Source organism: Impatiens glandulifera, chromosome 2 (assembly GCF_907164915.1).
Source record: "Impatiens glandulifera chromosome 2, dImpGla2.1, whole genome shotgun sequence".
NCBI classification, from domain to species: domain Eukaryota; kingdom Viridiplantae; phylum Streptophyta; class Magnoliopsida; order Ericales; family Balsaminaceae; genus Impatiens; species Impatiens glandulifera.
This window is the reverse complement of record NC_061863.1, coordinates 61,668,619-61,684,865: the sequence shown is the minus strand read 5'-3', so window position 1 is coordinate 61,684,865 and position 16,247 is coordinate 61,668,619. Positions and strand designations below refer to the sequence as shown.

Sequence of the window (16,247 nt, the reverse complement as noted above, 5' to 3'; positions counted from 1 at the left end):
ATGTGTCAGTATTGCCTCGTGCATAACATGTGATCATCTTCATGATAAATATCTACTAAAATCTTGTCATGACCAGCAACTTAATTAATATATAATTGGTTCTTGGACACAGTTCAAACTAGAGGGATTTACTTGTTTTTTCAATCAATCCCTCTCAATTACGTACTGATTATATATATCAATTAATTCCTAATCATACACAGTAGCCTTTGAGTTCCCAACAGCGCAAATTAAGTTGCTTTTAATCACTCTAATCATATGTAGTTTGGTAGAGTAAACAGTCTAGCTATAGATAGCAAATTAAAGTTGGCGGATATATAGAATAATTGAGATTAAAATTTGGTGGACTAACTAACTAATTAAGAATGATTAATTACATGACAATCGGTCATGTCATTTAAATTTTTGTGTGAGGAGATTTTAACCATAAATTATTTGCTTCCTCCGACTCTCCCAAAATGCCTTTAATTTGGTCCCTCCCTGTCTCTGTCAGCATGGCCACACTTTTTCATTTAAATAAAAAAAAAATGTAATATATAATTTGATTCATCACAATCAATTAATAATTAAATCAAGAAAAATACAAAACACCTTCAAAAAAATCATATTGATCCACTTCATTAATAATGAAGTTAAATAATACAAGTTTTGAAAAAATAATAATTTTAAAAAATCATCTAATAATCATGCAATTTTTTCGAGAAAACTTCAAAGATGAACCGATGTGATATCTATAACAATAAGTGATAAAAGAGAGCAAGTCGAACAAATCAATTAAGCGACGTAGGAGAATCTCTACCCAAAGTACTAAGCGGCATTGAAGTTATCTTTACTCAAGAGTACTTGGTAAGCAATGCTAAAATATTTTTGTGAAATGATTATTGACAATTTACAATCATAGTTAAAATAGCGAGAAACTTATAAAAAAATATTAAAAGATATCTCTAAAAGGGCCTCAAGATGAAAGACAAATTTCAAAACTCTTTATTAAAAAAAACTTTTAAAAAAAACTCTACATCCGATAACACCATCTCATTTGCTGCAACGAAGGAAATGAACAAGAACTTGAGAAATGATCACTGACACGGTTGTTGGAGGGTATAAGCAAATTAAACAGACCACCAAATATTGAGAAGGTATTATTCAAATTATAAAAATTCAAGACAACAAATCCTATCCGACTAAATAGAATGTTGTACAGTACAAAACAAAACATCAACACAAATATGAAGTGTATATATTTGCCTCAAGCATAATCTTGACTGGCAAGGTGATATAGATCAGCCTAACAGGTGAAAAGGAAGGCAACCACTGAACGAATATTTATTGTGTTTTTTTAATTTTTGGAATTAATAATATATATATATATAAGCTAGATATGATTTCCAGATCTTAGTTGATATATATTCATGGAGAAATGAATAATATATGCATGGTATATATATTATTATAAGATCTGAGTTTAGCTGTCAATTGGAGGACTCGAACCCAATAACAAGAAACAGAAAAACATATTATTATTATAATATATATGATATAGAAAGCTGTAAATTATTAAATATATCCAATAATATTGAAGGGAATTAAGAAAATGATATAAAAGTGGGGACATTAATGACTTTTTTCCGATGGAATGGGGCCAATGGGATTAGGTCAGACTGGTTGTCAAGAAGAGAGAAATGAAAGATGAGCATTTGACATGCATGATTATATATCGATGATATATATATATATATGGATGCATGGCATGACATGGGGGCATGTTATGTTTGCCGGTGACGGAGACGGCTTACCCTCCGATGTCATTCCTTCCTCCTAATCATTCAACCCATCTTGTCGGAATGTTGGTGGTTACTAAGCATCTCATTCTATCCCATTCAATTCATCATTTCTTTTAATTAAGTTAAATAAAAAAAAAAACTAAAATCATGATTTATCAAATGAGAAACAAAAACTCCTAGCTAGCTAGCTAGGATCTATCACTATCATCAATTTGTTACCCAAAAATTTGGTCCTAATTTATACAGGTGACAAAATTCTCCGTTGACATGTAAATTTAGTCAATCTTAATTAGTGTACCATTCAAATTAATCTCATCTAACTCTTAATTGACTAAAGATAATACTTGCATGTCATCCACCGTTTACTCGTTGTTTTTTTTGAAAAATTGGTAGAGGCAGTCGGTGAACTAAGTAATTGATCTTTTTAGGAAGATCTTCGAATTCGTTAATATTAGATTTTTTGTTTATGTTTTCATTATTACGCTCAAATGGTTAATCTCGTTGTGATTTGGGTGTATTTGGTAACTAGGTAAATTTTTGTATACTTAAACGAATATCATTTATATTATATTGTACAAATATTTTTTAAATAAATTATTTAACTAAATAAAATGTGTGAAAATAAATTTAAAAAATGAATTATTACTGTTGGGTCAGCCGTTAAAGTTGTGTTAATTAAAGAATATTGTTAAAGCTTAATGGATGAGTTAGCACATTATCACGTAGTACTACTTGATCATTTTTATCTTACTTTTATTACAGAATTAATTAAATAAGCCTATGAAATACTAACTTCTTACATTTTTTTTATACATAATTGTCAATATTGTTCATTTTGATTCTTATATATATTGCTCATTAACAAATACCTGTTTTTGGTCTTGTTGCGTATGGTGTAAACAAGAGAAATATTTAATCTCAGTGAAGTTAGTACTATCATGTAAACAACAAGATTTGTTTTTAAATTTTGAGTGGCTAATTAAAAATAAACAATAAAAAAACATTTAAATAAAACATTTTTATTTATTCAACTTTTATTTTTATAAGGGATTTATTTAAGTTTTATAATTTTAATCATGCCACTACCTGAAAATAATAATAGTAGTAATTATAATAATATTAATAGTCCAAGATGCAGTAATTAAACCAATATATTTTTGGAAGTTCAGGCTGGGCGGACCCCTCCCACGGTTCCCAACAAATTACAAATTCAATACGATTAATTTTTAATAAATTAATATTTACAATTTGTGAAGGTAAGATAGAATTAATCCTTAATTAATAATCTTAAAAAAACAAAGAGATACAAACCTACATTACCTTTGAACCGAATATCAAAATAAATTTTATCTTAGCATTTGAATAACTAAATTATATTATTTTTATTAATTATAATACAAAACTATTATATATATATAATATCAAGAAGTGTAGAGATAGTAAAGTTTAGAGAGCTCAAGTTTATGAATTATATTAAACTATACTTTTTCTCTCACAAATTTATGTTAAACTAAATGTTGAGCTCTTAATTAATTATGTCTGTTAATTAACTTGATGGGTTTTGAGAGCCCAAAAATTACATATGCCATTACCAATTTGTAATTGATCGTGGACCGATCCATCTCTATGGGTGCATTCTCTTATTATTATTCTGGGGCTTTAATAACACAATATTCTAGCCTACTATAAATCATAAACATTTTTCTTAATATATTCCAAAAATATATTTTTTTATTAAACTTTTGTATTTTATGTTATATTTAAAATATATAATAATTTTATATTATAATTAAGAGAGTCTAATATAATAAAGTTAGAATATATTAGTAAGATCATTGCAATCAGGACAACCTATCAATTAACTCTAAAATCTAAATGCCCAAAATCATTGCAACTTTTATATGCCCAAAATCTATTTTTTTAGTGTCACAGGCCAAGCAAAAAAATATATCTTATCAAGTACACTATTTTTCATATCTCAATCTAAATAAATTAATATGTTATCTCCAAACTAATAGTACTTTTGTAAATATATATATATATATAAAGTGTTTTATAATTAGTATTATTTGATTAATAATCAATTAATATGTAATTTTTTTAAATTATATATTTTGGTCAAATGGGGTTAACATGTTTGAATAATTAAATGGTTAGTTGTTTTAGGCATGTATTAAGTGATCAATTAGATGGGTTTTATTAATTAAATGGAAATATTGTTTTAACTCGAATTCTTTGTATGAATTGAATATATATAGTATATGATATGTAGATAGTGTTCAATGTATGTTATTTATTTAATTAATTAACCCAGGAACAAGTTGCGCCTCCTTTTGCGTTTATTTTTGGAAATTTGGTCACTTATCATAATTAGTCTCTCATTCTGTTACATTAATTGAGGTGTTATATATATATATATATATATATATATATATATATATATATATATATAGAAGGAGAACCCATCATTTCTAAAAAAAATATGAGTTAAACCCAGTGGATGGATTCATAACTTGAGTTTGGCCAGAATCTTTTCAAAGGTTCCTTCAAGAACGAAAATGGCAGCCGAGCATGGAAACATCAATAAAGAAAGGTACGTGTTTCTAAACTTAGGAATGACTATAAATTTATGTTGGATGATGTTATCCATGATCTTATTCTTAAAGTGAAATTATTCGACAAAACACGCAGTATTCAGTGGCAAACACTTTTTTAGTAATGAAAAAACTAGAAATTTTAGAATAAATGAAATTAGAGGTTAAATATCATAAGCAATGAAGATCTTTAAAAGTGGGAAAATAATTCAGATATAAATAAAACTAAACTTACAGTAACAGCAACATTTATAGTTTGCAAACTCACTTAAAAGTGGTGGGTGATGATGATGTATGGACCAAACTAAAGCTTTTACATTTCTCACCACCACCACCACTGGCCAAAAAAATGATGTTGGAAAGGTACAAGACATTTCCTATGGATAAAAGGCCAAACATCTATCCCATATTTTTCGATCAAAGTCTAGATGTTGAGTTGTTATCGCCAACAACCCAGTACTTCTTTACCGCAACTAATATCTTCTCTGAAACGAGGGGTCCATCTTCATGATCCATCAATTTCGCATCCCATCTCATGCCTCCTATAATTCCTTTTACCTTCACCAGTACATCAACTTCGTCTCTGATTATCACTGCACCTTCTGGTCGCAAGATTCTATCCATCTCCAAAAGAATGTCTTCCAAATTACATCTGTTAACCATTCCCAATCACCAAACTCATTATAATCATTTTAACCTATACAAATTGTTTTTATTTTTTTTTTAGACCGAGGATGCTTAGGCAGCAGCCCTTGGAGGGAAGAATCCAACTTGAGACATTAACTTTTTAATTTCAAGATTCCAAGTTTCTTGCCACTTTTTTTAAGCTACTCTTAGATGATAATGGCACAAAACAAGACACGGCAATAAACTTGCAAGTTTAAATGAAATTGACAACTATTTAGAGTAGAAGATACTTACTTCTCCTTGTATAAACTGAAAAGACCATTGGCATGTATAAGATCATATGTCCTTGGATAGGTGGAGAAACCTTCACACCTGAAAAAGATGATCTTGAATTAGAATATGATGTCTTGTCTGGAAGTAAAAATCAAATCAAATAGGCAAGGCAATAAAATCAGTTTCTGAGCATTCTTAGGAATTAGAGAAAACGAGCTTTAAATGGCCTTGGGTTATTTAGATAACTGGAAAATAACCGGGATATTTGGGGTTTACAAAAAAATAATTTGAATGGTATGATTGGTGAGGGGATATTGGGTTATTTGAGATTCCCATATCAAACCAGGCCAATTAGAAAACAAGGCAAAGGACAGCTCCCATATATTAGTACCTTTTTTTCATCTTCAGCACTATTAACATACACAGACAGCTCCAAAAGAAAAGCGATAATATGTTTTTTTGTTAAATGTAGAGTAGTTTTTGAGTAATACCAGTCATGATATATGCCAATGAGTCCACGTTCGAAAATGGCTCCAAGAGTATTCTTATTAGCAATGGTAGGCACAACATTCATAACCCACAATTTGGAAGAATCTAGTGCTGCCGCAAAACCTCCCAAATCAGCATTCATATCCATAATGTTGCGATATCTTCCTGAATCAATGATTTTGATAATTCTCTTATAAGCATTTACATGTCTTTTCCATGCCTTATTATTCTCCTCAAATGCCTCAACAGAGACCCCATCCACTCTTCCATTGGCAATTCTAGGAGGAACAGCATAAAGTCTGTCTGGATATGGTACAGTGGTGTCCATAGAAGTTGGTGATGGGGTAATGCATGGTTCCATTTTCTTGTACCTGAAAATGATGGGAATAGACTTTTATTACCAAAATGGTATGTGAATAAACAAAAATGAATGAATCACACAATACCAACTATTTTCTACTATAGTGGTTATTAGCATAGTGTCTACCTATAATAAGAGAAAAAATACCTTAAAAAGAATGAAAGTTTTGACTAGAAGTTTTCAAAAGCCAGAACTGTTGAATGCAGCCAGTTTAGAGTTTGATTGAAGAATTTCATGACTTTAGATTTAATTAGAACCAGCTTTATTCTTTAAACTTGTTAATGCATAAAATCTTTGTTAAGCAAGAAAGACATTAAGATAGATGGTAAACAATCCAATAGAAAAACAAACAACTTCCAAATAAGCCTATTTGGAAATTGCTATTTTGTCACGATCACGGTCCCATTGGTAAATTGCCAAAGTAATATTGAAATTGATTTCTTTCGTTTGCAATAAGATTGTTTTCTGGATCATGATCTAGAAATTATCTTAGATCATCGTCCAGAATATAGTGTAATATTTTCTTCATGTTAAGAAAATCAGGATCTAAATTATTTTCTAGATGGTTGTAATTTTTACAAAAGTTGACAAATATAGATTTTTTTTTGTATCATGATCAACACAAAAAATTATTATACCAAATAAGCTCAAATGTGAAATCTTTTCTGAAGAGCCAAAAAAAAACTTAAACCAAACACCAAGTCTTTTAGCATACAGAATAAGCCATTATTCTGCAAGGTATTGAGAATCATACCAGACGTCATTTGCATCAGCGTTTTCACAGAATCTAACTTCAGAACTTTCTCGGGATTGGCGACATGATTCAGAATCTAATCTTTTCTGCCAAACAGCAGTTTCAGCCTTTTCAGACATCTTTTCCCAGCAGAGAAGTTTAGCAACCTCCTCGATACTCCTTTGCTCCTCCTCAAGCTCTTCCTTTGGGCGTTGCCATGCCTGATAGTTATTCTTCCAATTAATTGGAGGACCAGAAAGAACCCAGTATCCACCTGGTCTAAGTACTCTATCAACTTCCATCATGTAAATGCCAGCTGCAACATAACAGGAATACAGGTTAGACTCAAAGTAGCATTAATATAGAAAATAAGATTTAGTGCTCACCGTTTGCTCCCCAAGGAATTAAGCAGCGAGAACAGTGAGCCATATCAAAGGCTGCTGATGGATAAGGCATTTTTATAGATCCAAGAACACCAATAACAGCTGGTACTCCTCTTTCAAGAGCAAATTGTACTTGTGCTTCATGTGAGTCTCTTGGCGCAAATGACATGGCTATAACATTTCGCTTCCAGAGATAGGCTCCCCAACTTGCAACCTAAGCAAAACCACTAATATCAGTGAAACAATTCGAATTTAAGATTATTTGTAAAAATGTAAGAGATTAAAGAATAACAGCATACCCCACAGCCAGTGTCCAGAGCAGTTCTTACAAGGCCGTTTTCAATTGGTATTACAGCTGCAAGCTGATCAATGTATGTATCTGCTCCTTGAGGAAACTGTGTCCCTCCACCAGGGAACCTAAATACATTCCCTTCATATTGAATCCAGTTCTGGATAGCCTTCTCCACCGTTAAACTCTTATACGGTGCATTGGCAAAGGGAACATAGTCTCGACTCTTTGGCCATGGAAATGGGGTCACGTATCCCTTGGGTGCTGGAATTAGGCAACGTAACTTCTCGTGTTCTTGTTGGGGACAGTGACGTTCTCGATATATCATGTTATCCCTTGGAAATGTCATAGCTCGCCTTTGATCTTGGCAGGGTGTGTAATCAGTGTAGCGAGCATCACAAGGTTTGAAATTTTTAGTTTTTCTTTTGGAATCATCCAACCTAGCATCGCTCTCATGATGGGTCTCAAAATTCAAATTCGACATGATATCGCACTCTGCTCCACTCTTGGTCATCTGTAGGGCAATGCTATCTCCTTTCCCGAATCCACTTCTTTGCCATGTTCCCAATATGTAGAAAAAGCAACACAAACCAGCGACAATAAAAATGTAGAAGGAACTCCTGGTCCTACCATCCCCAGAATTTGGTTTTATTGCCATTGTCAACCTGAAAATCAGTAAACAGAGACGAGTGAATCCTAAATTTAATTTACTAGGCTACTTACTCTACTCCTTCCAGCAAGCAAGCAAGCATTACAATCAACGTTAATAATAAATATTTACTGTAAACTGTGTGATTAGAAAACAAGTATGTTAAAATAGGCTAATAAAACGAGATCCACCTAATTAAAGTTTAACAATTTGAACAAATACTTTATTACTAAGATATATAAGCACGGATCTACCGTTCTTGGAAGAACGAAAATTCCAAAAAGACAACAGCATGTAACCTAAGAAAAACAGACACAATAATCCAAACACGTGAATCAGAAACTCCACAGCTTGATTTTAGTGCATCGAACACGAATAGCTTCAGATTCGTCAGCTAAGAAAAGCAAGAAATTGATAAAACTTAACTTGGACGATCAAGTCGGAGAAAGACAAGCAGAAAAACAGCGGAATCTAGAAAAATCGATCACACATTCCAGATTCATAAAGCAATTACGTGTTAGATCAGAGAAAAAGAGTATGAAAGGTTTGGAAATCATACAGCTTGCATTAACAATCTTCAGTAGCTGAGCCGTAAATCGGCGATCCTGGAGCTTTGTGGTTCTCAACAGAACAACTCCGGGGCTCTGATCTTTCAAGATCTAGAAGATGAAATATGAAATTCAGAATAATTCGAATATTTTATACTCCGCCGATGAAAGCGCTGATTAACACTTAACAGCTCTCTGAATTAAGCTTGTGAATGGCTTCTCTCTCTCTCTCTCTATTGAGAAAGAGGAAAAGGCTAAAATAGCAGAGATGAGCGAATCTGGGTCCTATGTAGGTGCGCACTCTGCGGTTCAGAAGATAATTTATTTTTTATTATTATTATTAGCTAATATCTTTAAAAAAACAATTTATTTGATTTATTTCAATTTTTGGTGTAACTAAAAAACAAATTAGGCGAAGAATTGAGAGTTAATCGGTGATATATAATTTTTTCTCTTTTTATTTGCTAAGAATAATATATAATTTATTTATTTAAAATAATTAGTATTTAGCATATTCATTAAAACACGGTTAAAGATAAAATTGATATATTTTTATTTTATAGATTTGTTTTTAAAAATAAATTATAATAATTATTCACAAATATAACACCAATCATTTTAGTGATAAGGATTTTAAAATGTGATAAAAAAAAAAATCATGTTAAACAAAATATATAAATAGACAGACAAAATAATTTATTCAAGATGTGAAAAGTAGTGGTATACTTGTCAGTTGTCAATATGCTAATAATTCAACTTAAATTTATACGTTATGAAAAATATATTGATGTTCTTTTACTTTTTTATAAATTTAATTTTTAGTTATTTAAAAGTAAAAATATAATTAATATATAAATAATTTAGTCGTTGATCTTATTCGGTTGGATTCCATTATTTTCTGACCGAGCAGTATGGTAGAAATCAAAAGGTTCTGAAATCAGTTTATTTAAATAATTTTATTTTTCTAAATGAGGCCAACTATGTTGGTTTTACTTTTTATTATTTGAATTAAAATTCGGATAACTTAAAACATTTAAGTGGAGGTCGCCTATATTTTAAAAAAATAATAATAAATAAAATTCAGATAAAATTATATTTGGTAACAAGTGAAAATATTTTATATTATAACACAATATCCAATTCTTTTATATAGTTTGTGATCTAACTTCTTGTTAACTAAACTTTTTTTTTTTTTACCAAACTTCAAATTTAAAATCATGATTTAATTACAATTTATTGGTCAAATCAATTGTTGTAATCTCAATTCACATTCCCTCGTTATTTCAAATGAAAAAAAAAAATAATAGGTCAATCTAACGAGTTTATTATTATAATATAAGAAAAAACTTGGATTATCAAGTTTATTATTATAACCTAAGAAATTTCATATTGAGAGTTGCATTAAAGAACTAATGATGGAGAGTTGTTGTATAAAAAATAAATTTCTTTTCACTTTCAACTTTTTAATATAAATATATTTGTCTCAAATTTATGAAAAAATCAATCTAAACAAGCTCAAATTTTATTTCTTGTCCATCAAACGATCTACAATTAAACTTTCCAAAGAGTGTCGATAAACTTAGAAATACTCAAACAGCCTCAACGAACTCTAAAGTAAATCCCAAATGATTTTAATCTATGTTGGTGAAGTGTCTCACTCCTTTAATAGAGGTGGATGAGATTAACAACTCAAATCATACATATTATATTGTAGTTATTATGTATCAAATAGTTAATGGGGAAAATGCTAATTTTACACACCAAGTTGTAAGAAGGTGTCAAATTTACTTATTAAGTATTAAAATTTTATTTATATGTATGAACTTGTCAAAAAGTGTCAAATATATTTAAAATAACATAAATGTTAAACGGCTTTAAATTTTTTGCCACATATAATATCCACATATTTTTTATTTTTAAATTGACATTACTTTAATTATTTTTTATTCAAACAAAACATTAAAATCTTTTCTTATTTATTTTCTCTCTCTTTACCCTCACAACTTACCATTTTCTTTAAATATTTCTCTCTTCATTTCCCCATCTTATTATTAATTTTATTATTAATAATAATATTTAATTGATTAATTATAAAAATTGTTCTAAAAAGTAATGAGTTATTAAGACTTCGCCACAGACAATTTAGGATTCGGCCAACAAAGACTTCACCACAACATTGACAATTTAGGATTCGATCAATGAATGTTTCAACCAATGAAGATGATAGTGTAAGGTTTAACTGAGAAATACTTGGATTTGGGGATTACGTCTGAGAGCTGATAAAGTTTAACATGGTGAGTATTAAGAAAACTAAAATTAAAACAAGTCGGTTAAGGGAGATTTTACCTTGATTCGGCATTGTCCGCTAATGACGACAATGATTTAAGGTTCGACTAATGAAGATTTTGGCCACAACGTCTATGATTTAGGAATTGGCCAACAAAAACTTCCACCAACGATGATGACAGTTTAAAGTTCAGTTATGGAGCACTTGGAGGTTAGAAGAAGGTAAAAATCCGAAAGAACTTGGGTTAATCAAAGAGAGAAAAATTAGAAAAAAATGGAAAATTGTGGAGAGATGAGAGAGAAAGTAAAAATAAGTTTTGATTGAATGGAAAAATAATTAAACGTAATGTCAATTTAAAAAATAAAATAGGTGAATATTAAATGTGGCCAAATTTTTGAGGGCGTTTAATATTTATGTTATTTTAAACATATTTGACATTTTTTTACAAGTTCATACATATAAATAGAATTTTGATGCTTAATAAGTAAATTTGACACATTCCTACAACTTAGTGTGTAAAATTAACATTCTTCCCGATAGTTAATGAAATAACATCTAAAAAAAATACATTTTCAAAGATATTCCAATGTTAAGTATATTTAGAATAATGAAAAGAATTTTTCAAATATGTCGTCACATGTCCTTCAACATTGTTTGTTATTGTTGATTATATTAAATAAATTTTCAAACTATCTATAAGGATTAAAAAATTATATTCCTTATCTATTATTTATATTAACAATTCATAAATTTATTTTTCAGTATTTTAAGTTGAAATGATGTCGTAACTACGATAATTATTCTAATTTTTTACATTAAAATAAATAAATTCAACTAATTAGCAAATAGATGAACACAATACAAATTAAGTCTTCCTATGTCTTAATTTGTCTTCAATATATCTCCCTGTTTACTTGACTTTGTTTGATTTCTTATTTTATATTACAAATTAAAGTAATAAATTATGAAATTTCTAGATTTTCATCATAAAGACAAAAATGATCATCTATCACAAATAATGATAAATGAACCAAAACGCGTTATGATGGTTGAAAGAGCACTTATTCTTTCATAATCATATTCTCTTTTAATTTAATTTATTAGATGTCTGGTTAACCAATCAATGTGTTTGCCTTTACACTGGCAGTGGAGTTACTGTTTGCTAATTATTAGCTTTTATTATACAAAGGTTTAATAATAATAATAATAACGCGTTACTGTAAAATGCAAATTTAGTATTATTTATTTTATTTAAAGGCATAATTCACTTATTCTTTTTAATTCAAGAACTACCGATTTTCAATTAAATAGGGTAAGCATAAATATAGTGACAAAATTTATTATAAGTTAAGTAAAAAAAAATGAATTATTATACTATGAAGAGAAACCAAGGTCTTATTCAGTTTTGAGTTTTTAAATAACTAAAAAATCAAATATCATTTTTCTTTCATTTATTAAATCACCAATTTATTAACTAAAATATTAAATTATTTTCTATTTAAAAATATTATTTTTTATTTATATCAATATCTTTAAAAAAAATTATTATAAAGATTTCTACATTTTTTTTAATTATTACCTATTATAATTTTTCTCTCCTATTGAATAAGCCACAAATTTTTAATTTTTCTTTCTAAAAATAATAATTTCCATTGATACTTAACTCATGATCCTCAAATCACATAAGGAAATCACCCAATTGCTTAATTTTCTTTATCAAAATTGTTCTTATCAATTAAAAAAAATATTTTCTTGATAGTGGTGGCATTGTCATAATTAACATGTATTATCTTATATTTTTTTTGATTAAGAATTAATTATCTTCAATTCATAAAAGAGTTACTATAAAAAAAAAATAAAAACATTTGTAAATAATACAATATAAAGTTTAAACAATTAAAACAGTTAAATAATAATTTATACATTAAATAATTATTAAATTTATAAAAATGAAAATAAAGATAATCCAACAATGATGTATTTTTATAGGGTGACTCCAAAGATGATTTGGTTTAAGTTTCATAAAGCAAATTAATCAAAAACAAATTTAACGGTATCGAAAGAATCTCTATACCAAGTATTATAAACGACAGTGAAAACTATCCTTGCTCGTGGGTTGGGCAAAAAAATGCCGAAAAAAATTTTGTTAAGTGATAACTAATCATCTACTTATATGATCAAAATAATGAGAAACTCATAAAAAAAAAGTTAAAATACCTATAGTAGGTGCTCTAAATGAAAAATCAACTCAAATAACTCATTGTTGAACAAATTAAAAATAACTCTAGAGCTAACAAATTCATCATTTTACCTCTAAAAGGAGGATGAATACATACTAAAAAAAGATCACCAGATCAATTGGTAGGTATAAACACCAAACGACTCACCAAAATCTAGAAGTATTATTTGAATCATAAAAATTCGAGACGACAAATTTAATTTGACTAAACTTAATGCTAAATCAAACGAAATACAAGATGAACTATGTGAAAATATAAACAAAATAGACCCAATAAATGACTTTTCAATTTTAGTTGAATTTTTTAGATAATTTATTATTTATTTTTTATTTACACTTATAAGAATTTCATTCCATACAAAATGATACTCACTTTCAACCATTTTTTTTACAGTCAATTTTAGATTATTTAAAAACACTTAGAACAAAACGTTCACAAGACCTGGGTTCCATGTTTCTTATTTTTTGTTTTCATCCACTTTGTTTAGTATTTTTTTTTATCTTTATCTTTATACTTAAACTATTGTCTTTCGATTATATATTATATGATTTTTTTTTTAAATTTAAAATATTTTTTTCTTGAAAAAAAATCTCATATGTTACTTTAAAATAGATAATATAATTAAATATTTATTCATCCGTTCTTATTAAAACTCAAATCCAAATTTAATTACAATTTTTTTTATTACTAATATTAAATTGTTTCTAAATTTAATTTATCTTTTTAAGAAAAGTTTCAAAATCTAGTATGACTAAAAAAACAAATATAAAAAGAAAAAACCTCGGTGATGGGTATAGGTGGGGATAATCTTCATCCACGTGGACTGCCCCTGGTTTTTGTTCCATTGTGGCCTAGAGATCTGGTCAAGTGTCGGTGAGAAAAATAATGATATATTTATTTAGAAATAAAAAGTTTAATTCTATTTGATTGTTGATATTAAAGAAATAAAAATAAAATAAATAATTGAATTAAATTTTTATTCTAAATAATCATGTTAAGTTGGATCTAGAATAAAAATAAAAGTGATTATAGTAACACTTTCCGGTTGGGTTGTGTCGGCAGAAATGAGCAATAATTTATTGATGGTTCTCTTGATATTTTAATTGCATCTTAAGTCCCCATCTCTTTGAATAGGGACAAATTATCTCCTATTCTTTTCCTTAACCAAAGCACCAGTATTCAAATCCGTGCACCTATTTTTGGAAATTAATAATATTTTTAATTAATTTGTAAATAGACCTGTCATTAATTTATTTTTATTTAATGTAAAAGTTTTTTTTTAAAATTAATTATAGGGGTGTTTTAGTTGGTTCAAGAAGATGAGTTTACTTAAAAAAATTCACCACCTATTAATTTATAAAATATAAAATTTAATTTAAAATAGTATTATAAATTATTATTATTATTTATATATATAATTAAGTATATAATTAATTTTAAAATAATAATAAATAATAGAAATGAAAGTAATCATTGTGGGTCAAAACTAGTTTTATATATTAAAATAATAATAATAAATAAATGATAATAAAAATAAGTCTTAATTATAAAATTAATTGCATTTGAGTTAATTTATTTGAATAAATAATAATATTTACAAAATAAGAAATGATTAGGTGAGGGAATTTGGTGAGAGAATGACATGGCATAATCTTATTTGCTGAAAAAATCAAATAATTTCTTTTTTTTTTCTTTTTCCTCCCACTTTTACAATTTTCAACAAATGAAGATGATGCCAGGTCATTCCCTTACCAAATTCTCTCACTAAATTCCCTCACTCTATCACTTCTCTTACAAAATATAAATAAAAAATAATTTTCTTAAACAAAATTATTTAAAATCCTAATGTTATAAAAAAGATAAGCATTTAGAATTTTAAAATTTTAAGAGTTAATTCGTAAATTTAATTGTTTTGATTTTCTGTATGTTAATTGTTTGGTTTATGTGGTCTATAGTTTTTATTTTATCTTTCTTTTAGTTGTATTTTATAAATTTCAATTTTTTTGATTACATATGATTTTTTTCTTTAAATTACTCCATTTTTTAAAATATTTTATACATTTTTTTGCCTTGGTTCAATTTTTCATCAAAATAATGTTTAAACAAACAGATATATATGGATTAAATGTTTAATATCATATTCGGCCTTATATATAAGCAAATTACCGATGTAATTGGATATATGTTGGTCAGTTTATTAATAAATATCCTTATATTATGTATATATATTTTTATACGTATTAATTTGTTATTTTACCACATATTAAACTTTTAAATTCTGTCAAAAGATTTACTTAGATCACATTATCATATCTTATCATTTTGAAATCATCATGGGCCAATAAAAAACTTGACATGAGATCTGACTTGTGACTTGTGACACATGACCTGACTTCTTATTGATGGTCCAAGACAAATAGAGCAATTGGGTATTTGGGTTGGTCCGGCCCGTAATTGGAATAATCAGAAAAATAGTCTATAGAGAATTAATTACACCTTGGCCTTGTTTCATCTTTTGGTTTTTGTAAGGGACTTTTATATCGTTTCATTTTTTGTTTTTTGTTTTTTGTTGTGTGTTACAAGATATTTTTACTTAACTTAATCATCATTTTATTTATCTAATCATTCTTTTTATTTATTAAAATTTAAAATTATATTTTATTTATTTAAAATTAATTCATCATTCAATGTAAGAGAGGAAAATAAATATATTCGTTAATAAATACCCAAAATTTGTTTTAAAAAAATGATCAAACGGGCTCGTGGTCACTAAAATAGAAGAAGCTACAATTGTTGATCTTAAGCACAAATATTAAAAATTACATAAAAGATAAAAGGAAACGTGAATTCAGTTTAAATGTTTTCTTTTTTCTTTTTTTTTTACTTTCTAAAAATTTTAATTTTCTTTTTCATCATTTACTCTTTCATGGAGCACTCCCATTTGATACCAATGGAAGGAGGTTGGAACAATGAGGCTAAGAGTTAGGGTGTTA

General features: G+C 27.8%; 1 protein-coding gene across 1 annotated transcript; it reads right to left on the bottom strand.

The window, feature by feature from the left end:
• Nucleotides 1–4,544: 4,544 nt before the first annotated feature.
• Nucleotides 4,545–8,972, bottom strand: LOC124923916 (probable methyltransferase PMT2). The gene is made up of 7 exons (XM_047463917.1): nucleotides 8,739–8,972; nucleotides 7,541–8,195; nucleotides 7,245–7,455; nucleotides 6,880–7,174; nucleotides 5,767–6,135; nucleotides 5,297–5,374; nucleotides 4,545–5,027 (listed from the first exon to the last, which is right to left on the bottom strand). The coding sequence occupies exons 2-7, from the start codon at nucleotides 8,186–8,188 to the stop codon at nucleotides 4,793–4,795; spliced, it is 1,836 nt and encodes a 611-aa protein (XP_047319873.1). The 5' UTR covers nucleotides 8,189–8,195; nucleotides 8,739–8,972; the 3' UTR covers nucleotides 4,545–4,792.
• Nucleotides 8,973–16,247: the final 7,275 nt, after the last annotated feature.

Bases quoted from the DNA above. Each gene is read 5' to 3' on its own strand.
- LOC124923916 (XM_047463917.1), bottom strand. From the start codon at position 8,188: ATGGCAATAAAACCAAATTCTGGGGATGGTAGGACCAGGAGTTCCTTC. The intron at 7,456-7,540 runs GTATGCTGTTAT...GGTTTTGCTTAG, and splicing joins CTCTGGACACTGGCTGTGGG to GTTGCAAGTTGGGGAGCCTA. The intron at 7,175-7,244 runs GTGAGCACTAAA...GTTATGTTGCAG, and splicing joins AATTCCTTGGGGAGCAAACG to CTGGCATTTACATGATGGAA.